The sequence below is a fragment of the Chiloscyllium plagiosum genome, unplaced genomic scaffold (assembly GCF_037043375.1).
Source record: "Chiloscyllium plagiosum isolate Xiang-an unplaced genomic scaffold, Cpla_swu_hap1 HiC_scaffold_53X, whole genome shotgun sequence".
Lineage (NCBI taxonomy): Eukaryota > Metazoa > Chordata > Chondrichthyes > Orectolobiformes > Hemiscylliidae > Chiloscyllium > Chiloscyllium plagiosum.
The window spans coordinates 20,104,491-20,130,884 of NW_028270191.1; the positions used below are offsets into that span (position 1 = coordinate 20,104,491).

General features: G+C 48.5%; 1 protein-coding gene across 1 annotated transcript in view; it reads left to right on the plus strand.

Annotated features, from left to right (window-relative positions):
* Window positions 1-25,643, plus strand: part of LOC122543421 (peripherin-like) — a 33,593-nt gene extending 7,950 nt beyond the window's left edge. The window contains exons 2-9 of the mRNA XM_043682134.2: window positions 7,593-7,653; window positions 9,778-9,873; window positions 10,639-10,800; window positions 12,126-12,251; window positions 15,653-15,873; window positions 19,412-19,455; window positions 19,569-19,642; window positions 20,542-25,643. Coding sequence (XP_043538069.1) covers window positions 7,593-7,653; window positions 9,778-9,873; window positions 10,639-10,800; window positions 12,126-12,251; window positions 15,653-15,873; window positions 19,412-19,455; window positions 19,569-19,642; window positions 20,542-20,589 — 832 coding nt within the window. The 3' untranslated portion in view covers window positions 20,590-25,643. The remainder of the gene's footprint in view (window positions 1-7,592; window positions 7,654-9,777; window positions 9,874-10,638; window positions 10,801-12,125; window positions 12,252-15,652; window positions 15,874-19,411; window positions 19,456-19,568; window positions 19,643-20,541) is intronic.
* The last annotated feature ends 751 nt before the right edge of the window (window positions 25,644-26,394 follow it).

Below are 26,394 nucleotides of genomic sequence, written 5' to 3' on the forward strand. Positions count from 1 at the left end.
GCACCACACTCTCTACTCTGATCTCCAGCAGTTGCAGTCCTCACCTTTCTCCTAGTTGATTTTAACCCTACTGCGAATCCTCTTGCAAGGATGCCTACCTTGAAGAAGTTCTCCTCCTCTCTCTACAAGGCAGCTACCTCCCCCCAGCCCCACCCCTCTCCCATTCATCTCTCCACCCCCTCGGCTCACAAGCCTCATTCCTGATGAAGAGCTTTTGCCCAAAACGTCGATTCTCCTGGTCTTCTGAACGCTGTGTATACATTCAGCTCAGTGTTAGGCTCTATGGCTATATATACTTATCTGGATTTCCTGTTTTGTGAATTGGCCTCGAGTTGTCTTTGATCCTGACTGAAGGATTCTGTATTGAGCAAGTACTTTCCATGAGCCATTAACCCTAAGCCCTGTGTGAGCTGTGATCTCCTGCTTAGATGCATCATTTCTCCACACACACCATTTTCTTTATTCTATCCGTGAAATGGTGACTAATTGAAGTCCGCTTCTTTTGCCTAGTTGTCCATTCTGCATGGTCTTCCACAGATGGTCCCTACTCGAAGCTAGATCTGTGCAAACATCCAGAAACAAAGCGAAAGCAAGGAGGATGTTGACTATTTTAAAGTCCATCCTGCACACCGGCCTTCAATATCTGTCAGGTCAGGTAGGAACTGTGATCTGACTGACTCAAATATTGTCAGAAATCATCTCTATTCAGGCAAAATACTTGACTCACACCTCGCATTGCATGGTGCAGTTTCCTGTGCTTTCTAAGCAGAAATCATTTGAAATGAGAAAAAACATGAGTTGAATCAAAGAAGCAAACTATCTTCTGGATGCTTCTCGCATTGTTACAGTGACTGGCTCAGCTTCTGGGAAATGAGTGAAACCTTCTTCACTGTGGTTTTAAACAGCATGGGGTTTCACTGAACTCGAGTGAAAAATTGTACACTGCCCTGTTCAGTACTGAGCTTTTAAATCTTTCCTCTCTCACCCTAAACCTATGCCCTCTAGTTCTGGACTCCCCTACTCTGGGGAAAAGACCTTGTCTATTTATCCTATCTATGCCCCTCATGATTTTATAGCCCTCTATAAGGTCACCCCTCAGCCTCCGACGCTCCAGGGAAAACAGCCCCAGCCTATTCAGCCCCTCCCTATAGCTCAAATCCCCCAACCCTCTCTACCTGCAACTCTACTTTCAAGGAACTATGAACCTGCATTCCAAGGTCTCTTTGTTCAGCAATACTCACCAGGACTTTACCATTAAGTGTATAAATCCTACCCTGATTTGCCTTTCCCAAGATGCAGCACCTCGCATTTATCTAAATTAAACTCCATCTGCCACTCCTCAGCCCATTGGCCCATCTGATCAAGCTCCCGTTGTAATCTGAGGTAACCTTCTTCGCTGTCCACTACATCTTCAATTTTGGTGTCATCTGCAAACTTACTAACTGTAACTCCTATGCTCACATCCGAATCATTTATATAAATGACGGAAAGCAGTGGACCCAGCAAAGACCCTTGTGGCACTCTACTGGCCACAGGCCTGAACCAAGTGACCTAGCTTCTTACTGTGACTGAATTCCAACCTGTCAGTTTCACATTGTTGATAGGGCTAGATGAATTCAGTCCATTGTTGTTAGATGTGCTGCTTCAGTCATTCTCCACTCTTGGTTGTTATCTAGCCTGTGTATCCTTGGCCTGCAGTTTCCTGGGTCTCTCCACTCAGGGCCATAAGAGGTGTCAGAACAAGCTTCCCAAATAACAGCATGGTGCTCACCCCAATCTACAGAGAACTGTTGCGAGTTATTTCAGGAACGTGCTTTACTCTCGTCGCCACTGAAATAACTCCCCAGAGGCCGGTATCCAGTCACAAAGTCCTCCTTTATTTACATGTGGAGAGTCCTTGACACTGATCCAGCTCCCTCAGAGCCAGCTCTCAGTGTGATCTGACCCTCCTGTGGTTACCTGTCAGCCAGGGCTCCCTGATTGAACCAGGTTAACAGCCCCAATCGGGGAACTCAGATTCTATGAGGTCGACCTACCTGACCTTGTTACAATCACTACAGGATCATTTTAAAAGAAAGAAAAGTTGCATATAATCTAATGTTACTTCTGCAAAAGTTGTATGTTTCCTTTATAAGAACAAACAAGCAGAATTTGGGGATGCTTGAAACCAAACAGTAACATTTGCCTTCTGTTTTAAAGACATTATGAAAATGATTCTTTTTAAAAGCTGCACAGTAAGGTTTCTCCAGAGGTCCTGACACAGACAGAGCAGTAATTAATGAGGAGCCCAAGAATTAAAAGTGACAGGGAAAAGTGACCTAGCATCAAATCGAGATGGGAAAAACTTACGGTGTAGTTAAGTGGGCTTTGTCAAGTGAAACAAAAGTCTAGATGTAATTAAGCAATTAACGGCTTTCTCTTGAAATGTTAGGAATTGGAATGTCATTGTGTAGCTGTACGGGACGTTGGTTGGGCCACTTTTGGAATATTGCATGCAATTCTGGTCTCCCTGCTATGGGAAAGGTGTTGTTAAACATGAGAGGGTGCAGAAAAGATTTTCAAGGATGTTGCTGGGTTGGGGGATTTGAGCTATAGGGAGAGGCTGAATAGGCTGGGGCTGTTTTCCCTGGAGCATCAGGGGCTGAGAGGTGACCTTATAGAGGGTTATAAAATCATGAGGGGCATGGATGGGATAAATAGACAAGGTCTTGTCCCTGGGTTTGTGTGGGGGGGGGGGGGGAAGAGAGGGCATTCTGAACTAGAGGGCATAGGTTTAGGGTGAGAGGGGAAAGACTTAAGAATGACCTAAGGGGTAACTTTTTCACAGAGGGTAGTGTGTGTATGGAATGAGCTGCCAGAGGAAGTGATGGAGACTGGTACAATTACAACATTTAAAAGGCATCTAGATGGGTATATGAATAGGAAGGGTTTAGAGGGATATGGACCAAGTGCTGGCAAATGGGACTAGGTCAGATTGGGATATCTGATCAGCATAGATGAGTTGGACCAAAGGGTCTGTTTCCATGCTGTATGACTCTATAACCATTTCTAGTCTTGAAACAAGCCCAAATCCTTCAATATGAATATATGACAGGAATAGGTTAATTAACCCCTTGAGCCTTCTCTGCCATTCAATAGGATCAGGTCTGATCTAATTACTCTCATTCCTGTCTTCCCTCGATAACCTTTCACTCTCCTTGGCTTGCAATGTCTCCCCTGGATCTTCTGGCTCTGAACTGAGCCAAGTTCCTATTCCATCATTACTGGCCCTCAGCTAACTGACCTGTGCTATCAATAACCATTCAGTGTCAATCTTTCTCGTAGTTTAGCCTTCTGATCTATTCAATAATACAGGAGCAAGCATTGCTTCATAAACTCTTTGATTTTATCTGTCAGGTTCTGAATGCTGCAGAACCAATGCAGGGAATATTCCAGGTGATGGGGAGAAGGAAGGTTGATGTTGGATGATGGAGTTTGCTGCTTTCTCCCTCTGAAACTTAGATGAAACACTGTCCCACGACAAGCAAAGGATAGGATATACAATGGTTGGCATGACTCTGGCCTTCTAAGGCAGAACTTTCCAGATTCAAGGCCTCTATAATTTGCACACAGTAATGCAGCAGCCCTGGGAGTGCTGCGGCAAGGAGGAGTCACAGATTATTTTCCTCTCCTCTCTAACCTGAGATCACTGAGAGCCTTCAGTCAGGATGAGGCCAGTTATTAACCAGTTATTGCCGTTGGTCAGAAATGATACCAAGTATTTGGCTCCTTGCTCGTCCATAGGAGTACAAATTGTCAACTGTCCAACGGCAGCTTGACTGTTGAGTGCTGAGGAATTCCAGTTTCCCCCTCCAACCCGGGGCTACATGACAGCAGCTTGTCCTGCCGAGGGTGTACACCGAGAATCCCCGAAGGTGCAGATAGACGCCATTCAGCTGCCACCAACCCTCCAAAGGGCATCCCACCCTAACCCAGCATTCCCATAGCTAACCCACCTAGCCTGCACATCCATAGGCACTATGGGCAATTTAGCATGGCCAGTCCTCCTAACCTGTCCATCTTTGGACTGTGGGAGGAAACCCACGCAGACACTGGGAGCAAACTCCATACAGTTACTTGAGGCTGGAATCGGACCTGGGTTCCTGGTGCTGCGAGGCAGCAATGCTAACCACTGAGCCACACTGTTTCTATCAGAATGCAGAAGGGTGCCATCTTGATTTTTTTTCTGAGTCACTGAGACACACACAATTCCAGACACCTCAAGTGGACACCATACGGTCTCAGATTGAATCCTTCTTCCAGTCGCTCAACACAATGGGGGTGTTGGAGCCACTTTGATGCAGGCAAGTGGCGGGGGGGTGTGGGGAGTGGTGGGAGGTGAGAGAAATCATCCAGAGCAGCTCATCATTGATTTAGTGCTGGGGGTGATCTGGTCAACAGTGAGAAGACCGAGGCCACTGCCTTCAATCCCTGACTGCAAAACAACTCCATCCCTCTCCGTGGCATCTGTCTGCGGCTTGGCCAGACAGCGTCTCGGTTCACACTGGGGAGATATTCTGTTTGTACCTTCACTCCATTTCTTATGGCCACGAATCACCACGTCGCTGCAACATCACTCAACATCCTGCCTGCTGAAACCCTCCCTCAAACCTCTGTTCCCTCAAAGTTATTTCAGCACACTCTCAGCTGGTTTCCCCCACATTCTACCCTCCATCAACCTCAACTCACCCAAACCTCTGCTACCCCATGACCTGACTCCCACCACATCCTGGGTTCATATACCAGCCCTATGCTCTCTGACCTACATTGGTGTAGCATGGCACTCATTTGAAAATTCTTGTCCTTGATAGAGTCATAGAGACGTACAGCATGGAAACAGACCCTTCAGTCTAACTCTTCCATGCTGGCTAGATATCCTAACCTAATCTAGTTCCACTTGCCAGTACTTGGTCCATATCCCTCCAAACCCTTCCTATTCATATACCCATCCAGATGCCTTTTAAGTGCTGTAATTGTACCAGTCTCCATCACTTCCTCTGACAGTTTGTTCCATACATGTACCACCCTCTGCATGAAAAAGTTGCCCCTTAGGTCCTTTTTATATCTTTCCCCTCTCACCCTGAACCTATGCTCTCTAGTTCTGGACTCCCCAGCCCAGGGAACGGACTTTGTCTATGTACCCCTGCATGTGGGACCACATTTTATGCAGTCAAGGCTCAGAGCTTAGTTTTATTGAATTTTAAACCCAGAGTCACCAGGCAACATTGTAAAATAGTAGAAGCACATTTGTAAATGATCAGGACTGCTCCTTCTCCAATATTCTTCAGTTTGCTGAAGCTGACAGATCAAACATGTTCAGGGGTGGGGGGAGTTTGGGTCGAATGATTTCCCTCCAATAAGGTCAGTTGGAGGTGAATCCTATATGCTGGGCCCCTCACTAATGTCGGACAAGATTTCTCGATAATTTCGCATCAGGCTGTTCAGAGATTAGATTAGATTCCCTACAGTGTGGAAACAGGCCCTTCGACCCAATAAGTCCCTCCGACGAGTAACCCACGCCCCTCTGACTAATGCACCTAACACTATGGCAATTGAGCATGGCCAATCCACCCTAACCTGCACATCTTTGGACTGTGGGAGGAAACCGGAGCACCCGGAGGAAACCCACGCAGACACAGGGAGAATGTGCAAACTCCACACAGACGGTCGCCCATGGCTGGAATTGAACGTGGGTCCCTGGTGCTGTGAGGCAGCAGTGCTAACCACTGAGTCACCGTGCCGCCCTGTATTGGCACACCTTGGGAGTAGGTGGGACTTGAACCCAGGCCTCCTTGCTCATAGGTAGGGACACTACCTCTGAGCTCAAGCTTTATATCCTCTTGCAAATCTGTTCCACGTGATGTTCTGTGGATTCCCTGTTGAAGTCAAGAACTCCTTTTGTCACAGCAGAGTTTTAAAAGGTAGGTGTCTTCCATCACTGTGCACTTTCCCGAACATCATCCCCACAGGCCTGACCCTGCGTCACAGCACAGAGAGAGAGAGAGGCCCTTTGTGTCCTGTCGCCCTGGAAGCTGTGGTCTTTCACATGGCCAGCTACTTTCTTTTTAAACACCCCCTCCCGCCCTTTCAGGCATCGTGTTCGCAAGCCTCTGGATGCAAACTAAAGGCCTCAATCACTGGTGTGTGCCTCTATTATTAATGGGTTCCTCGAGGGTTTAATGACACGACGCAGAGCAGGGAGGCTGCAGGTTTCAGGAAGCGCCGCTTTGACCGAACCTTGGCATCAATTCCAAAGGCCCTGGACCAGCGAGGGCTGAAAGGAGCCGGGGTTGCTGGGATACCAGATGGCAGCTGCCACCCATACAATGCCCGCGGGAGAAGGGGGTGGGGGGGCACATGGCTTTGTTAGAAATCCGAATTCTTCGCAACCACCTTCCGAAACAGATGGCCAGCAGAGGCCCCTGGTGGTGGGTGGCGGACAGCTGAGGTAATCCTGACATTCGCCCTCTCCCGCGCGCAGAGAGAGAGAGCGCGCACCAGCTTTCCCAGCACCAACCTGTCCTTCACTGGGCACTCCCTAAGTGAGATGGCCAGAGACAATGTTACATCTAGCTCCAGGGGAACGCTTGATTATCTCGGCGGGTGCTAAAGCGCCGAAGGGGGTGGGGGGGGAAGGGTCCTAAGGGTGGAGAGGGAAGGGAAGTGCCGCCTCTCGTCAACTCAGGGCTGTAAATGTTCCCACAAGAGTGGGGAGGGTTGCCTGGTGCCCTTGCCAACCACCACCCTGCCCCCCAGTTGCCATAAAACCGCTCACCCAGATCCTCACTTTGCAGCTTGTTTAGTGGGATGGGTGGCACAGTGGCTCAGTGGTTGGCACTGCTGCCTCATGGCACCAGGGACCCGGGTTCGATCCCAGCCTCAGGGTGGGAACCCTGTGTCTGTGTGGGTTTCCTCCAGGTGCTCTGGTTTCCTGCCACAGTCCAAAGGTGTGCAGGTTAGGGTGGATTGGCCATGCTAAATTGTCCCATAGTGCCCCGGGATGTGTAGGTTAGGATGGATTGGCCATGCTAAATTGTCCCATAGTGCCCCGGGATGTGTAGGTTAGGGTGGATTGGCCATGCTACATTGTCCCGTAGTGCCCAGGGATGTGCAGGTTAGGGTGGATTGGCCATGCTAAATTGTCCCGTAGTGCCCAGGGATGTGCAAGTTAGGGTGGATTGGCCATGTGAAATTGTCCTGTAGTTTCTAGGGATGTGTAAGATGTATTAGTCTGGGGTACATGTAGGGTAGGGCACTGAGTGGGATACTCTTTGGAAGGTTGGTGTGGACATGTTGGGCCAAAGGGCCTGTCAGGATTCTATGCTACGTGTGGGGAAAGCAAACAAACAAAAGAGAAATACAGCCATGTTCCAGAGTGGCTGATGGACGAGATGGGAGGTGGTGCTGTTGAAATGCATACCAGTTGTGTTGGTACGTCAACATGCACCACTTAAAGGAGAGGTCCAGCAATGCCACAGGTCACTGCTGCAGCATGGGGTGGTTTTGCGGTCAGGCCGGGAGATCAGTAATGGTCGTGTGTATTTGTGCTGCAGGTTGGAAGAGGAAGCTCAGAAGAGGGAGGATGCTGAGAGTAATCTGTTACTGTTCAGGAAGGTGAGTAAACTGGTCCAGACTGCTGGCCACGGGTAATACCACCGTCTGCAATTGCCTATCGCTTTCCCGTCTGCCACCACTTCCCCGAAGATAAACACTCCGACCAAAGCTGGCACATATTGGGAGAGCCAAATGCTCAGCATGGTAGAATATACAAGAGGCATTTTTCAAATCCTGAACAGCAGATATCTGCACCAAACCTTTCTAGAACTCACAACACAGAGTTAGCACGAGCTGCTAGCAAGGGAAAAGAAATGTTGCAGAATGTAGACTTTGTGACCGAGAAAGTGCTGCATCTCTAGGAATGGAGCTGGTGTGGCTCTGTCCCAGTGATTGATAGAGGTTTTCTGCTGGACCCTATCTAAATAATTCTGTGCTCTACTGAAAATGGTTACAGTACACACAGTAATGGTTGGGAAGTAGAGACATTGACAAAAAAAAAGGTGTCTGTAATTTACGCATTTCACTCTCATTCCAGACAGGGTCAGAAGTCACATGACACCAGGTTATAGTCCAACAGGTTTATTTGAAATCACAAGCTTTCAGAGCGCTGCTCCTTCATCCCTCTAGTTGTGGACTCCCCGACCCCAGGGAAAAGACCTTGTCTATTTACCCTATCCATATCCCTCACGATTTTGTAAACCTCTATAAGGTCACCCCTCAGCCTCCGACACTCCAGGGAAAACAGCCCCAGCCTGTTCAGCCTCTCCCTTTAGCTCAGATCCTCCAACCCTGGCAACATCCTTGTAAATCTTTTCTGAGCCCTTTCAAGTTTCACAACATCCTTCCTATACAAAGCCCTGGTTGGACCACACCTAGAGTAACCATGAGCAGTTCTGGGTGTCAGACCTTGGAGGGAGCGCAGCACAGATACACCAAACTAATAGCTAGACTCCCAGGGCTTAAATTACAAAAGAAAAGGTTGTATTTCCTGGAATTTAAGGGGTTAAATTGTGATTTGATGGGAGGGTGTGAGCCATCACAAAAATTAAAAATCTCGCAGCCTTGTTCTCTGCACTTGCCTGGGCTCTTGGTGTGGCTCTGTCTTTAATATGTGGTTGTGGAATGTGGCTGGGTCCAGCATTTATTGCCCGTCCCCAGTTGCTCTGGAGGAGTTGGTAGTGAGTTGCCTTCTGGAACCGCTGCAGTTTAAGTTGTAACACACTTCCCTCCGCTTCAGACCGGAAGATTGACCAAATAAATTGTGCCTGATCGATCAGCGCAGAGCTGGTGGGAGGCTGCACTGTCAGAGGGGCCATGGCTTGTTAAATCTGTCAGCCTTCTCTCAGCTGCCCCTGAGGAGTGGGGCTCACCAGATTTGCAGCAGATATTATCATGGAATCCCTCCAGTGTAGAAGCAGGCCGTTCGGCCCATCAAGTCGACACTGACCCTCTGAAAAGCATCCCATCGAGACCCACCACCTGCCCAACCTGTCCCTGTAGCCCTGCCAATCCACCCTGACCTGCACATCTTTGGACTGTGGGAGGAAACCGGAGCAAACCCGCATAGGCACGGAGACAATATGCAAACTCCACACACAGCCCAAGGGTGGGATCAATACCAGGTTCCTGGTGCTGTGAGGCAGCAGTACTAACCACTGGGCCACCAGCACATCCATTCCAAGATATTAGAAGGTGGAAGAAATATTTGTGCTGGAAACGATGTCATAATTTGCACAACACAGGGTGAATTAAAAAACAGAAACTCAGCAGGTCTGGCAGCAAGTGTGGAGTGAGGAACCGAGTTATGGTTTTGAGTCTAGTGTGTCATGCCTTCAGAGGAAGGTTTGTGAACCTTGCTTTTGAGACACTGCAAGTGTATCACAGCAAGCAGCAAAGCCTCAGCTGCCATGGAGACTTAAAGTGGGACATTTTGCCCTAAACTTGAGCATCAAAGCGACCATTTTTAGCAAAATACTCTCTCGAAAACTGAATCCAAGTCAGCAATTGAAACTGAGCATTGCTCTGACAACGATAACAACCAGCTCGAAGACAGAAATTAAAATGTCTTCCGTTCTTTGGCCCCTTACCCCTTCCCCCTGAATGCCCTTTGCATGTTCCTGTTCTCTCCCTCTCTGGCTTACTCCCTGCACCCCCCCCGTCCCCTAACGTGAACCCCCACAGGATGTGGATGATGCGACTTTGACTCGGCTGGAGCTGGAGAGAAAGGTGGAATCTCTGCTAGACGAGATCGAGTTTCTCAAGAAGATACACAATGAGGTGAGCTGGGCCGTTGGAGGTTCGGGGTTGTTCCTTGCCTCCCTCAAGGGGCCTCGGTCGTGGGAAATGAAAGCCTTTTCCTGTATCCACACTCTGCATTCTCGGCTGGGCCCAGATGCAGGTCAGAGCTCTCCATCTTGTAACCGTTGACTTCCATGCTTTGATTGAATTGTCAGCATTTCCGTCTTTGAGTGGTTCAGTTTGCTCTTGCCTCTGAGTCAGAGGATTGTGGGTCCAGTTTTGGAATGATGATCAGTCCTTTTACAGAATCATAGAGTCGTACAGCGTGGAAACAGATCCTTCGGCCCAACCAGTCCATGCTGACCATAGTCCTCAACTAACCTAGTCCCACCTGCCTGCTCCTGGCTCATATCCCTCCAAACCTTTCCTCTTCTTGTCCTTATCCAAATGTCTTTTAAATGTTGTAACTGTATCCACATCCACCACTTCCTCATTCCACGGGAGAACCATCCTCTGTGTAAAAACCTTGCCCCTCATGGCTATTTTAAATCTCTCTCTTCTCACCTTAAAAATGCCTCCCCTGCCCCAGTTCTGAAACCCCCCTTCCTAGGAGAAAAGGCAACTGCCATTAACTCTATCTGTAGCCCTCATGATTTTAATTAACTCCTGTAAGGTCATCTATTTCTGGTGTTTTTCTCTTAAAGAGCGTTGCAAAGGGGGAACTGGATGGTCAATAGTGGGTTTTATGTGGTGGGTGTAAACATGACGGATGGGGGAGTTACGTTTTCCCTGTTGTAATCCCAGGAGCTGCGGGACCTGCAGGCGAACATGCAGGCTTCACAGCTACAGCTCGAGATGGAAGTGGTAAAGCCTGACCTGACTGCAGCTCTGAAAGAGATCCGCACCCAGTACGAAACCATTGCCACCAAGAACGTGCAGGAAGCTGAAGAGTGGTACAAGTCTAAGGTAACAACTCAGCACAGCTGCCCAGAGCTCCCAGTGATGAGTCCCATTGTGAAGCCTTTTCACTATAGGCCTCTGGTGTCCCATGGCAACAATAAAACCTCAGTGTTGTCTCTCTTATACAGCACGGAAACAGACCCTTCAGTCCAACTTGTCCATGTTGACCAGATATCCCTAATCTAATCTAGTCCCATTTGCCAACATTTGGCCATATCCCTCTGAACCCTTCTTATTCATATACCCATCCAGATGCCTTTTAAATGCTGCAATTGTACCAGCCTCCACCACTTCCTCTGGCAGCTCATTCCATACACGTACCACACTCTGTGTGGAAAAAGTTGCCCCTTAGGTCCCTTTTATATCTTTCCCCTCTCACCCTAAACCTACGCCTTTGAGTTCTGGTCTCCCCCACCCCAGGGAAAAGACTTTGTCTATCCCCCCTATCCATGCCCCTCTTGATTTTATAAACCTCTATGTGAAGCAGTTTGACACAGATCCTTCACAAAGGGCCCTGTTTAAAATGAATATTTCTGCTCATCTGTTTTGAGATGTGGGTGACACTGGCATGGTTAACATTGCTTGCCCGTCCTCCATTAGCCCGATACCTTTAAGAGTGGCCAATGTAGAGTGGGACTGACGTTGCCTGGAGCTTTCTTTGAGCTATTTACAGCAATCCAGCGAGCTGCATCAGTCATCGTTTCCATCTGATACCAGCCCCCAAGTGTCACCCGAGTCTCTGTCTTTAGTTTCCACTAGATTTTCCCTTTTCCCCACTTCGGCTAATGGGCATTCATGTTGGGTTCCAGGTCCCCCCACCTTGGTCTCCCTCTCTCGATTTGAACAGAGCCAAACCCAGCCGTCTCTCCATGGGGCAGAGTTTCCAGGCCGGATGGTGGAACGGAGGGAAAGGCAGGGGGCAGTGGTTAGCTCCTTCCTCTCAGTGTGTTTACACTGCGCTATCCCCACTGTCTTCTGCATGGTGGCTCAGTGGTTAGCACTGCTGCCTCACAGCACCAGCGACCTGGGTTCGATTCCAGTCTCGGGTGACTGTCTGTGTGGAGTTTGCACATTCTCTCCGTGTCTGTGTGGGTTTGCTCCAGTTTCCTCCCACAGTCCAAAGATGTGCAGCTCAGGGTGAATTGACCATGCTAAATTACCCCATTGCGTCCAGGGATGTGTAGGTTAGCTGCGTTAGTCAGGGGGAAATGTAGAGTAATGGGTTTGGGTGGGATGCTTTTCAGAGGGTCGTTGTGGGCCGAAGGGCCTGTTTCCACACTGTAGGGATTCTATGTACTGTAACCTACCTCTGTCCTTGTTCCGTTCGGCAGTTCACTGACCTGACCGAAGCCGCCAACCGACACAATGAAACCCTGAGGCAGACAAAGCAGGACCTGAATGAGTCGCGGCGTCAAATCCAGACCCTGACCTGTGACCTGGATGCCCTGAGAGGAACCGTAAGTGCGAAAGAAAGTCCGGTTTTTGAAAGCACTGACCAATCAGTAATGACAGCTGGGGAAGAGCAGGGTTCAACACTCCCACGCTGGCTGTACAGTTTGGGTCAAAAATGTCAGAACGTCTTCAGTTCTGGGGAAGAGCCACACCACCCTCAAAAGGTTAACTCTCTTTCTCTCTCCACATGTATGTCCAGGCCTGCTGCATTCCTCTGTGTGTTTGAAATTCCCTCCTTAAACCTCTGGCTCTCTTTCCTCCCTTAAGATGGGCATGTGGAAAGGAAAAGACTTGTGAAGGCAAATATAGGTCCCTTACAGTCAGAAACAGGGGAAGGTTTATAGTGGAGAACAAAGAGATAACAGACCAATTAAATACATAATTTGGCTCTGTCTTCACAAAGGAAGACACAAATAACATCCTAAAAAGTGTTGGGGGACACAGGGTCTAGTGAGAGAGGAAGTGAAGGAAATCAGTATTAGTTGAGAAATGGTGTTGAGGAAATCAATGGGATTAAAGGCAGATGAATTCACAAGATTCGATAATCTACATCCCAAAGTACTGAAAGACTCTAGAAATAGTGAATGTATTGGTGGTCACCTCTCAAGATTCTATAGACTCTGAATTAGTTCGTATGATTGGAGGGTAGTTCATGAAAACTCACTATTTCAAAAAGGAGGTGGAGAGAAAACAGAATTATAGATTGTTGCTCTGATATTGGTGGTGAGGAAAATGCTGGAATTCATTGTAAAAGATTTAATAGTAGAGCACTTGGAAAACAGTGACAGGATTAGACAGTCAGCATGGATTTACAAAAGGGAAATCATGCTTGACACATCTTCTGGAATTTTTCAAAGATGTGTCTAGTGGAGTTGATCAGGGGGAGTCAGTGGATGTGGTTTACTTGGAATTTCAGAACACTTTCAATGATGTCCCATATCAGAGATTAGCGTATAAAATATATAAGCACATGGGAGTGGGAGTAGTGTACTGACATGGATAGACAACTAGCAGCAGACAGCAAACCGAATAGAAATAAATGTGTCTTTTTCCAAGTTGCAGGCAGTGAGTAGTAAGTACTTGGTCCCCAGCTATTCACAAAATATATTAATGATTTAGATGAGGGAACTAAATGGAGTGTCTGCAAGTTTGCAGATGACACAAAGTTGAGTGGGAGGGTGAGCTGTGAGGAGGATGCAGAGATGCTTCAGTGTGACTTGGACAAGTTGAGTGGGTAAATGCAACGTAGATGAAATATAATGTGGATAAATATGAGGTTATCCACTTTGGTCGCAAAATCAGGAAGGCAGATTATTATCCAAATGGTGATAGATTGGGAAAGTGGGAGGTGCATCAAGACCTGAATATCCTTGTACACCAGTCGCTGAAGGTAAACTTGTAAGTACAACAGGTGGTGAAGAAGGCAAGTGTATGTTGGCCTTCATAGCGAACAGATTCATGTACAGGAGTTGGGGGTCTTGCTGCAATTGTGCAGGGCCTTGCTGAGACTACGCCTGTAAAAAAAAAAAAAAAGTTTACCAGACTGATTCCTGGGATGGCACGGTTGACGTATGAAGAAACACTGAATCGGTTAGGATTATATTCACTGGAGTTTAGAAGAATGAAGGGGGGGGGTATCTCATAGAAACCTGTAAAATTTGAACAGGACTAGACAGGAAGGATATTCCCGATGACCAGAATCCAGAACAAGGGGTCACATTGTAAGGGGAGAAAGTGAGGTCTGCAGATGCTGGAGATCAGAGCTGGAAATGTGTTGCTGGAAAAGCGCAGCAGGTCAGGCAGCATCCAGGGAACAGGAGAATCGACGTTTCCTGAAGAAGGGCTTATGCCCGAAACGTCGATTCTCCTGTCACATTGTAAGGATATGGGGTAGGCCATTCTGGACTGAGATGAGGAGAAATGTCTTCACCCAGAGAGTGGGGAGCCTGTGGAATTCTCTGTCACAGAAAGTAGTCGAAGCCAAAACATTGCATGTTTTTGAGAAGGAGTTAGATATAGTTCTTAGAGCTAAAGGGAATAAAGGGTATGGGGAGAAAGGGAGAATATGGGACTGAGTTGGATGACCAGCCATGATCTTGTTGAACGACAGACCAGGCTCAGTGGTTAACATTGATGCCTCACTGTGCCAGGGATCCCGGGTTCGATTCCAGCCTTGAGTGACTGTCTGTGTGGAGTTTGTACATTCTTCCTTTGTCTGCGTGGGTTTCCTCCAGGTGCTCCGGTTTCATCCCACAGTGCCCAGGGATGTGCAGGTTAGGGTGGATTGGCCATGCTAAATTGTCCCATAGTGCCCAAGGACGTGTAGGTTGGAGTGGATTGGCCATGCTAAATTACCCATAGTGCCCAGGGATTTGTACGTTGGGGTGGATTGGCCGTGCTAAATTGTCCCGTAGTGCCCAGGGACGTGTATGTTAGGGTGGATTGGCCATGCTAAATTGTCCGTAGTGCCCAGGGATGTGCAGGTTGGGGTGGATTTGCCATGCTAAATTACCCATAGTGCTCAGGGATTTGTACGTTGGGGTGGATTGGCCATGCTAAATTGTCCCGTAGTGCCCAGGGATGTGTATGTTAGGGTGGATTGGCCATGCTAAATTGTCCCATAGCGCCCAGGGATGTACAGGTTAGGGTGGATTGGCCATGCTAAATTGTCCCGTAGTGCCCAGGGATGTGTATGTTAGGGTGGATTGGCCATGCTAAATTGTCCCATAGTGTCCAGGGATGTGCAGGTTGGGAGGGTTAGGCATGGGGAAATGTGGGGTTACAAGGATTGGGTGGGATGCTCTTCGGAGGGTTGGTGTGGACTCAATGGGCTGAATGGCCTGCTACCGCACTGTAGGGATTCTAGGGACTGAATGGCCTACGCTTGCTCCTAATTTCTGTGTTTCAATTATATTCTTGAAACCTACCTCCTTGGCCAAACGTTTTGTCACTTATCGAAATATCCCCTTCTGTGGTTCGATGTCAACGTGAGATCGACTGTGTTTTCATGAAGCGCCTTGGGGAGGGGAGGTGGGTGGGGTGCATTCTGCTGCATTAAAGGGGCTACATAAATGTAAACTGTTGCTGCGGATTATGCATCTTTCTCTCAATTTTTTTCAAAACATCAGGGGGAGGAAAAGTGATGCCGTTCGCTGGTTGTTTAAATTGAGAGGCATATTTAGAAACGTAGTTTGATGCTAACTTTTTTTCTGACCGTGTTAGTTGTTTCTGTTTGAGATAGCATCGATCAGCTCAGTTAGAAGTAAAAATATCCAGTTCATGAGGGGTTTGTCATGCTTCTCAGTCTGTTCGCTCCCTCAGGGTTAGGTGGTGTATCCCTCAGAGTGCTGTCTGTATACGGGTGGGTCTCGGCTCTCTGTCACATTTATTGAGTATTTGCCGACAGAACGACTCCCTGCTGAGGCAGCTCCGGGAATTGGAGGAGCAGTTCTCCGTTGAAGCGTCTGGTTACCAGGATACCATTGCCCGGCTGGAGCAAGAGGTTCATCACATGAAGGATGAGATGGCGAGACACCTGAGAGAGTACCAGGACCTGCTCAATGTCAAGATGGCGCTGGATATCGAAATCGCCACCTACAGGAAACTTCTGGAAGGGGAAGAGAGCAGGTGAGCTGGACGGGGATTGGCCCCATCGAGCCAAAGGCATCAGAGGCTTCAGGCTCCTGTTGCTATGGGGAAGGCCACTTCAGCATCCCACCTCGGAGGCCATTCTCTGCCAGGGTGCCAGGGTGATGTGTACCGATGGCTGACTTACTGTGGGGAGGGAAATCCTATCTCCTTTTGGTGTTGAGAGGTGGACGGTTTCTGTTTGGGAACGAATATTAAGCTTCTAACGTGGATCTGGTTTAAAGCTGCCCACAATATGGTGGCCATGATATGGCGGTGACGGTGTTGGACTGGGGTGGACAAGGACAGAAGTCACATGACACCAGGTTACAGTCCAACAGGTTTACTCCAACCACACCAGAGCAACATGGATTTCACCAGTTTCCTCATCTCCCCTCCCCCCCCATCTCATCCCAGATCCAACCCTCCAACTCAGCACCGTTCTCATGACTTGTCCTATTTGTCCATCTTCCTTTCCACTTATACGCTCCACCCTCCACTCCAACCTATCACCATCACTCCCCCACTCCAACCTATCACCATCACTCCCCCACCTGCATCTACTTATCGCCTTCCCAGCTCCCTTCCCCCCCAGCCCCACTCCTTTCCCATTTATCTCACCACCCCCGTGGGCCCCCCCCCCCCCCCATTCCTGATGAAGAGCTTATGTTTGAAACATCGATTCTCCTGTCCCTTGGATGCTGTCCGACTGGCTGTGTTTTTCCAGCACCACACTTTTTGACTGTAATCTGGTGTCGTGTGACTTCTGATACAATGTGGTTAGCACTGCTGCCTCACAGTGCCAGGGACCCGGGTTCGATTCCAGCCTCGGGCGACTGTCTGTGTGGAGTTTGCATGTTCTTCCCCCGTGTCTGCGTGGGTTTCCTCCGGGTCCTCCGGTTTCCTCCCACAGTCCAAAGATGTGCAGGTGAGGTGGATCGTCCGTGCTAAATTGCCCGTAGTGTCCAGGGATGTGCAGGCTAGTTGGATTGGCCTCGGAAATGGAGGGCTATGGGGATGGGGGTAGGGATTTGGGTCTGGGTAGGATGCTCTTTCGACAGTCTGTGCCGATTCGATGGGCCAAATGGCCCCTTGCTGCACTGTGGGGATTCGATGATTCTATGAATGTCACTTCCAATCACCATCCAGGTCGCTCACCATCCTGCCTCAGAACGATAGCACTGTTACTTCAGTGTCGCTGGGTCAAAATCCGGGAACAGCCTCCCTCCTTATCCTGACTAACCCGACACCAAATGGACTGCCGTGGTTCAGGAAGGCAGCCCGCCGTCACCTTCTCAAGGGACAACCAGGGACGGGCAATAAGTGGTGGCCCAGTCAGTGAGACTCAAACCCAGTAAAAATAGCTCTTGTCCAAAAGCACTCAAAATTTGTCTGTTCATCAGAAAAGACATTGATAGTAAAACTGTTTAAATAATTGCTGCTTCCTTTTTCTGATGTCGGGAGTGGCCACGTGTTTGGGAGCATTGCCTTTGAGCTGTTCTGACCAGGCCGCTCAGCTTTGGCCTATAATCTCCACTTAGAAAACCATTTCAAGACCAATCTTCTTCCATTTACCAGAATAAATGAAAAAGCTAACCGAAACTAGTCAGGCCTTTGTCGTTTTGACGTGGTTTTCCTCATTTGCAAGACTGGCCTTGACCTTTGACACGGCACTGCCAACCAACAGCATCTTGCTGTCTGATTGAACGAGGAAGAACCCGTCAAAAAGGCATGAATACTTGAGCTGTAAATTCACACATAAATGGGGATTTTTTTTTTGTAGCAAGTTTTGAGAAGATTTGTAGCTCAGGTTAAGGTTCTGGATGTAGGTTTGCTCGCTGAGCTGGAAGGTTCATTTCCAGACGTTTCATCATCCTACTAGGTAACATCTTCAGTGCGCCTCCGAATGAAGCACTGCTGATAATTCCTGCTTTCTATTTATATGTTTGGGTTTCTTTCGGTTGGTTATGCCATTTCCTGTGGTGATTATCAGCAGTGCTTCGTCCGGAGGCCCACTGAAGATTTTTTTGTGTCGTTGCTGAGGATAAGACCAAAGGGGCTGGCGAAAGAAATCCTGTGTGCTTGTATTTAGAGCAGTTTTATTCCCATCATTTTGACGTCTATTTAAGCAAACACACTGGAGTGAGAGCTCCTTTGTTTTTTAGAGCTGCAGTACTGAGTGACAAGATATTCAAAACCAGGAGCTGGTTTCCCTCATTTCCAAGGATATCTCCCTGTGCTGCCTCCATTTTAATAGTTTTTTCGGGCTAAAGGGATCAAAGGGTATGGGGGAGAAATCCGGAGCAGGGGGCTGAGTTGGATGATCAGCCATGATCCTATTGAATCAGGGTGGGCGGGGGAGGGGGGGGGGGAGTGGTGCAGGAGGCTCGAAGGGCCTACCCTTCCTGTGATTGTTCTGTGTTTCTCTGCCTCACCATGGATTCGTGCTTCAGCTCTGAAGCTGAGAGGCTTTCCTGTGGCACAGCCAAACGTGATGGGTTCACCCAGGGAGACATAATAGAAACAGAAGAACTTGTACCCCAGCAGCAGTTCCCCCCTCCCTCTGCCAAAGTTCACAAACTACCCACCCCGCAACCGAATATTGCGTGCAATTCTGGTCTCCCTCCTCGAGGAAGGATGTTGCGAAACTTTTGAAAGGGTTCAGAAAAGATTTACAAGGATGTTGCCAGGGTTGGAGGGTTTGAGCTACAGGGAGAGGCTGAATAGGCTGGGGCTGGTTTCCCTGGAGCGTCTGAGGGGTGACCTCACAGAGGTTTATAAAATCAAGAGGGGCATGGAGAGGGTAAATAGGCAAAGTCTCTTCACTGGGGTGGGCAGTCCAAAACTAGAGGACATGGGTTTAAGAGTGAGGGGGGGAAAGATATAAAAGAGACCTAAGGGGCAACATTTTCATGCAGAGGGTAGTACGTGTACGGACTGAGCTGCCAGAGGAAGTGGTGGAGGCATCTGGATGGGTTCATGAATAGGAAGGATTTAGAGGGATATGGGCAAAGTGCTGGCAAATGGGACTAGATTAGGTTAGGATATCTGGTCAGCATGGATGAGTTGGACCGAGGGGTCCGTTTCTGTGCTGTGCAGTTCTGTGACTCTCTGACCACAGTTCATGTTGTAAACAAACCCTTGCAGAAGGTGAGATCCCATAAGCACGTCGGATAGCCAGGGGGAGGAGGAATGTTTGATTGGGATATGAGATTCCAAGAACCTGGCACTCCACCTCACTGGTGGCACCCCTGGCGATGCCATACCCCCTCAACAGTGAAGCCAAGCCTCAGCTCAGATATTTGCAGATTTGAGATGAGAACAGGGAGTAAGGGTCTGTAACCACTGACAAACTGAATGGTCGGACCTGTCTGAATTCAGCTCGCAGCATTGGTTCTGACATATTCTAATAGCATCGCCAGTGTCCAAAATATTCCCAGATTCCCACCACTGCTTTGTGACATTCCTTTCAAGCTAGATTTGTGAAAAAAAGATATTCTGGAATTTGCAGTGACTGTGTGTCTTGTTCCCTCAATAGGATTGCAGTCCCAGTTCAATCCTTTACTTCCCTGAGCCTCAGAGGTGAGTCCTATAAAAATTGGCGAGCATTCTAAACTGTTTTGAGATCATTGTATTTTGCGACGGAGGTGGCTGGGTAATTCTCTTTCTTTTGTGTGTTGGCTGTCATGCTTTAGATTACGATCTCAGTTCGGAGATTCCGAGCAGGAAGACAGTGTTAATCAAAACCATTGAGACACAGGACGGAGAGGTGAGGATCTTACTGATTTCGAGAGCAGCTGTATTTTGGAGAGGGGGATTAAAAAAAGATTGCTTCAAAAGGGAAGTTGGTTTTGTGGGACGTCAGTAAATCAGGTCCTTTCCCCAACAAGATGAGGAAAGGCTGAGGGACTCGAGGCTGTTTTCGTTAGAGAGAAGAAGGATGAAAGGTGACTTAATTGAGACATGTAAGATAATCAGGGTTAGATCGGGTGGATAGTGAGAGCCTTTTTCCTCGGATTGCGATGGCTAGTACAAGGGGACATAGCTTTAAATTGAGGGGTGGTAGATAGAGGACAGATGTCAGAGGTAGGTCCTCAGAGTAGTAGGGGCGTGGAACTCCCAGCCTGCAAAAGGAGTAGACGTACCAACTTTAAGGGCATTTAAATGGTCACTGGATAAATATATGGACGAGAATGGAATAGTATGGGTTGGTTGGGCTTCAGATTGGTTCCACAGGTCGGCGCAACATCGAGGGCCGAAGGGCCTGTACTGCGCTGGAATGTTCTATGTAATAGAACCAGCTCGAACCAATCCCAGAATCTTAAAGACAGTGAGGACTGCAGATGCTGGAAGACAGAGTCAATAGGTGTGGAGATGGAAGAGCATCCGAGGAGCAGGAAAATCAATGTTTTGGCTCAAAACCCTTCGTAAGGACCTTCCTGCTCCTCAGATGCTGTCTGACCCGCTGTGCTCTTCCAGCCTCACATTTATTGACTCCAGAGTCTTAACACTGGGGATGTCAGTTTAAATTAAATCACACTGTTATGCAGAACCACCCAGTGAAAGAAATGAAGAATTCTGCACCTCCACTGCACATTTTTAAAGCTCTTTCGCTCGTTGCCCGCTATGTAGAAAACTCTCCTCTCTTTTTTTGTTTTGTCTCTGCAGGTGATAAATGAATCCAGGAAGGAGCGACAGAACGAGCAAGAGCATTGAATCCGGGGCAGCCTGGAGACGGTTTGCATTTGGAAGCGGAAGAGAGTTCTGATTTTCCGTTTGCCCGAAGTTTTCCATTTCCCACTCCCTTTCTGTTCAGAGGTCGAAAGTTCCAAATCAGTTCCTTGTCCTCTAACCCCAGGAATCGCACTCAATTGCAGCGAGCGAATCGAACGCCTGATACGCTCTCTTTCAATTCAAACACTGCCTCATTTCCTTATTCAAACCCTGGTTGGATATAACTCACCAGGGGCTGGTCTCCTGTCACCGAGTCACCCTTTATTTACACGCACAGAGTCCCTGACACTGATCCAGCTCCCTCAGAGCCAGCACTGAGTGAACAGAATCTCTGACCCTCCTGTTTCTATCTGTCAGCCAGGGCTCCCTGATTGAACCAGGTTAACAGCCCCAATCAGGGAACTCAGATTCTATGAGGGCCACTGGACTGGCCTCGTTCTGATCCCGACACGTTTGACAGTGACAGTGTGTTCCTCCCCTCGCCTCTGATGGGCTGCTCAGCTTGCACCTTCCACAGAATGGACAGAGGGCAGGAGGCCATTCAGCTCCCACCCGCCCCTGCCTGGGCCTGTTTCCGTCCTCCAATTAGATCACAGCTGGTCTCCATCTCAGCTCCCGTGCTTTGCCATCATCCTGTCAACTTTATCAAACTTGGAATGCCAGGGGGATGGCGAGAACGGGAACTCCACTGGAATGGCCATGATCCTGCTGATCCAGGCTCGAGGGGCTGAATGGCCTCTTCCTCACTAGCCCTGAGCTGAGCCCACCTGCGATCCAGGCATCACGATCACCTGAACATCACTGGTGCCTTCAGGATGAACTTGGTTTGTCGGACAGCTCACTTACGAGCTTTGCCTGGGGGAACTCGCTGCTGTTTTAGGGGAGATAAAGGAGAGTGTTGTTTCACCACTGAAGCAGCACTGAGAGGGATTTCAGTCAAGTATGAGTTTGCTGCAACCATGTTTACAGAGCTGCTGTTGTGCATCTTCGACACATGAATCACAAAAGGGCTTTGAAGGTGAAAAAAAAATCAGGATGAGCCTCAGAGGAAAGATAGTGTTAGGAGACAGTTAGGGCAAGCAGTCTGTTGTGGGCAGCATGCTGGCTCAGTGGGTAGCACTGCTGCCTCATGTTGCCAGCGATCCAGGTTTGATCCCAGACTCTGGTAACTGTCTGTGAAGTTTGCATGTCCTCCCCGTGACTGCGTGAGTTTCCTCCCACGGTCCAAAGGTGTGTAGGTTAGGGTGGATTGGCCATGAGAAATTGCCCATCGTATCCAAGGAAATGTAGGCTAGGTGGGTTAGCCATGGGCAATGCGGGCTACAGGGATGGAGAAGGTGGGATGCTCTCTGAAGGGTCAGTGAGGGACTTAATGGGCCGAATGGCCTGTTTCCGCACTGCGGGATTTCCAACCTGACTTTGGTGACATCCTGACAAGAGTGTGTGACCCTCCAAACCTTCCCTATTCATGTACTTATCTCAGTGTCTTTTGATTGTCCCCACATCCACCACTTCCTCAGGAAGTTTAATCCACGCACAAACTCCACTCTGTGAAAAATTTACCTTATGTCTTTTTTAAATTTTTCTCTTCTCACTTTAACAATGTGCCCCCTAGTCTTGAAATCCCCCACCCTAGGAAAGAGACAGCTACCATGAACCCTATCTATACCCCTCATTATTTTATAAACTTCTATAAAGGTCACTTCTCAACCTCCGACGCTCCAGTGAAAAATGTCCCAACCTCTCCAGCCTTTCTTTATAACTCAAACCTTCCATACCCGGCAACATCCTGATAAATCTCTTCTGAACGCTCGCCAGCTTCCTAATATCCGGCTTTATCTGGAAAAGAGCAGCAGGAGGAGGGTAAGTAAGGGAGAAGGTTTTCCCATGCAGAGATTCCATACCCTGCACCCGCCCGACGATCCAAAACTTTAATAGATCTTGCTGGAAAAGCTCAGCAAGTCTGGCAGCCCCTGTGGAGAGAAATCCGAGTTAACGATCCGAAACGTTAACTCTGATTCCTGTCCACCCATGCTGCCAGATCTGCTGAGCTTTTCCATCAGCTTTAGTTGTCGTTTCTGATTGACAGTATCGGCAGCTCTTTTGGCTTCTTTTCTGTTGGTAGATCTTGCAGCCTGCGGCCTGTAGCTGTCCCCTCTGAGCAGCTGAAGACAGAGTGCCCTCACCCAATGAGGTGACACAGTAAGTGCTGGTTACCCTCAGCCTGTTGCAGGGAGATACAAAGGCAGGCATGAAGGAAGTCAGAGCCATTTTCCTGAGAACTTTGGTGGCGGGGGGAGGAGGGTGAAGGTTTTGAGAGAGGAAACTGTGTGACGAGTGGATCCCCAGTGTGCTGGATAGGAAGGATTTTGCCTGAAACGTCGATTTTTCCTGCTCCTCAGACGCTGCCTGACCTGCTGTGCTTTTCCAGCATCACTCTAATCTTAGATCGGAAGGGATTTTAAACGTTAGCGAGTCTGGACAGAGAGCAGGACAAAATGACAGAGAGTTATTGCCCAGAGCTGGAGTGTGTGGTCAAAGGAAAGGTGAATTCTACTGTAAACAGCAGAACCCTTTGGAACGTTAACGTACAGACTGATGTACAGGTCCATAGTTCCTGAAAAGTGGCAACACAAGGCACATGGCATGCTCGCCTTCATTGGCTGGGGAATGGAGTAGATTAGATTAGGTTCCCTACAGTGTGGAAACAGGCCCTTCAGCCCAACAAGTCCATACCAACCCTCTGAAGAGTAACCCACCCAGACCCATTTCCCCCCTGCCTAATGCACCTAACACTATAGGCAATTTAGCATGGCCAATCCAACTGGCCTGCGGGAGGAAACCCACGCAGACATGGGGAGAATATGCAAACTCCACACAGACAGTCACCCAAGGCTGGAATCGAACCTGGGACTCTGGCGCTATGAGGTAGCAGTACTAACCACTGAGCCACCATGTCGCCAGACCACGTAGCAGTGATATAAGACCCTCATTAGGCCGCATTCAGAGTTTTGTGTGCAGTTTCAGTCGCCACACTACCAGCAGGGCATGGAAGCTTTGGCACAGGGAGTGCAGAGGAGGTTCACCAGGATGTTGCTTGGTCTCGAGGGCTTTGGCTGTGAGGGGAGGTTCAAAAGACTGGGAAAGAGAGCGGCTGAGAGGAGACCTGATAGAAGTCTACAAAATGATGAGAGGCATGGATAGGCTTTTCCCCCCAAGGTTGAGTTTTGAATTACAAGAGGGCACAGGTTCATGGTGAGAGGGGCCAAGTTGAAGGGATATGTGCAAAGGAGGTTTTCCATGCAGAGAGTGATAGGAGCCTGGACTGCATTACCAGGAGAGATGATGGAAGCATTTAAATGGGCAACATTGAAGAGGCATCTGGATGGTTACATGAATATGGAGGGAATAGAGGGATACGGTCCGAATAAGGGCAGACGGTTTGTTGCTTAGTTTAGTTAGGGCGTGATGATCAGCACAGGCCTGGAGGGCCGAAGGGCCTGTTCGTGTGCTGTACTTGTCTTTTGTTCTTAATATTTCATTATGGTTGACTGAAGGAAAAATAGGTGGAGGCTGGGAATCTGAAATAAATGCAGAGAAAGCACTGGAGAAACTCAGCAGGTGTGGCAGCAGAGAGAAACAGGGTGAACGTTGCGGAAGACGAGTCGGACTGGACTTGAAACATTGTCTCTGTTTCTCTCCACACTGAGACCTGCTGAGATTCTCCAGCATTCTCTACTTTCCGAATGGTTGACTGAGTAAAGGGGTCGAGGATAAGGCGTGCTGTTCACATGGGGGATAGACACGAACGTGGAAGGGTGCACAGAATTAGGCCACAGATCAGCCACGAGCTCTCTGATCGGTGGAACAGACTTGAGGGGCTGAATGGTCTACTTCTGTTGCTGTGTTCCAATGTCTGCTGAAGGTTTGGGTGCAGAGACGGAAGCCTCAGGTGCACATGGAGATCTAAAGCAGGTAGAGAACACCACCCACATCAGCACTTCTTTGCTTCGTTTAGACTAAGTCAAACAGATAGAGGACAGTTCGAGGGGTTTATTGCTCTGATGTGAGCAATCATACTTTTTTAAATATTAAAATACTGTACAAGGCACTTGAGGATCTGATTTACATGAGAGAGCTGTTTTGTAAATGTTTGACATCTCTGTTTCTGGAATGACACAATGCGTACACAGCGATAGACTTTACTCGCCATTCAGTCCCAGTCCTTTTATCTCCTTGCTTTGTTGCAGCAATGGGGAAAGTTTTGGCCACATCACATTGTGAATTCACCGAAAGCCCGGTCTCAGTATTTCGACTGGCCTGTGGAGGTGACATTTCTAACCACTGGCCCCAACACTGTTCTGAGGCACTACAGCTCCCGCCACACTTCTGTTCTCTATCGGTAGCGAGCACAACAATTGAGCACAAATCAAACAAACCTCGGGCTATTCTAGTTAGCACATTGGAAAATCAGAGCAGCGAGAGCAAGAGCAGGTTTTAGGGAGCTGTGAAGCAACATTGGGGAACACTTGCCTCCGATGTATCGCGGAGATTAGAGTCCTAGAGCTATACAGCACAGAAACAGACCCTTCGATCCAACTCCCCCAGGCCGACCAGATATCCCAACCCAATCTAGTCCCACTTGGCCCATATCCGTCCCAACCATTCCTATTCATATACCCAACCAGATGCCTTATAAATATTGTAACTGTACCAGCCTCCACCACTTCCTCTGGCAGCTCATTTCCACACCCGTACCACCCTCTGTGTGAAAAGGTTGCCCCTTAGGTCTCTTTTATATCTTTCCCCTCTCACCCTAAACCTATGCCCCTCTAGTTCTGGACTCCCCCACCCCAGGGAAAAGACCCAGTCTGTTTATCCTACCAATACCCCTCATAATTTTGTAAACCTCTATAAGGTCACCCCCTCTGCCTCCGACGCTCCAGGATTTGGTCTTGGCGGATCTCCCTGTCCATGGTGACATGGTCAGTTCTGCTGCAGTGTGAACATTTCTGAAATAAAGCGAGCAACTATTGCTTCATGAGTGGCCTGTTCCATTTGTTCAGGATTGCTGTTTCGAGTCTGAATGAGGTGGGTGCAGCAATTTGCACCGAAATTCTCCAGGTGAGGGATTTTGGCACGGCATATTCTCTGAGGGATTGATGGGGGGCGGGGGGAGGAGAGGTGTATCACGCCCCCGTGCTGCCCAGCATTTTCAGTGAAATATTGAGCTCTCCCTCTCCCAGCACTTTCGACAGGAATTCTTCCGTGAGGAAAAAAAGTGCAAGAAGAGACAGTGAGTTGTCTTTTTAGGTCATGGAAGGTCAGTTTTTTTTTTCCTCTTTATTCATGAGATGAGGGCGTCACTGCCCAAGGGTAGCATTTATTACCCAGGGGGCATTTAAGAGTCAAGCCCATTGCCGTGGGTCTGGAGTCACATATAGGCCAGACCGGGTAAGGATGACAGTTTCCTTCCCTAAAGGATATTAGTGAACCAGATGGGTTTTTTTTTTCCCCAACAATCGACAATAGATTCATGATCACCATTAGACTCTTAATTTCAGATTTTTAAAAAAGTAATTAAAATTCCACCATCTACCATGGTGGGATTTGAACTGGGTCTCTGGATTAACAGCCCCATGATAATAACACTCGGCCATCAACCCACCAGAGGGAATCACATCACATCACATTCCCTGAGCTTGGTAATGCTCCAGGTACACCCTTGTCCACACTATCCCGAAAAAAATGGCTTTTCAGAGCCTGGAATAGAGGCACCTATCAATG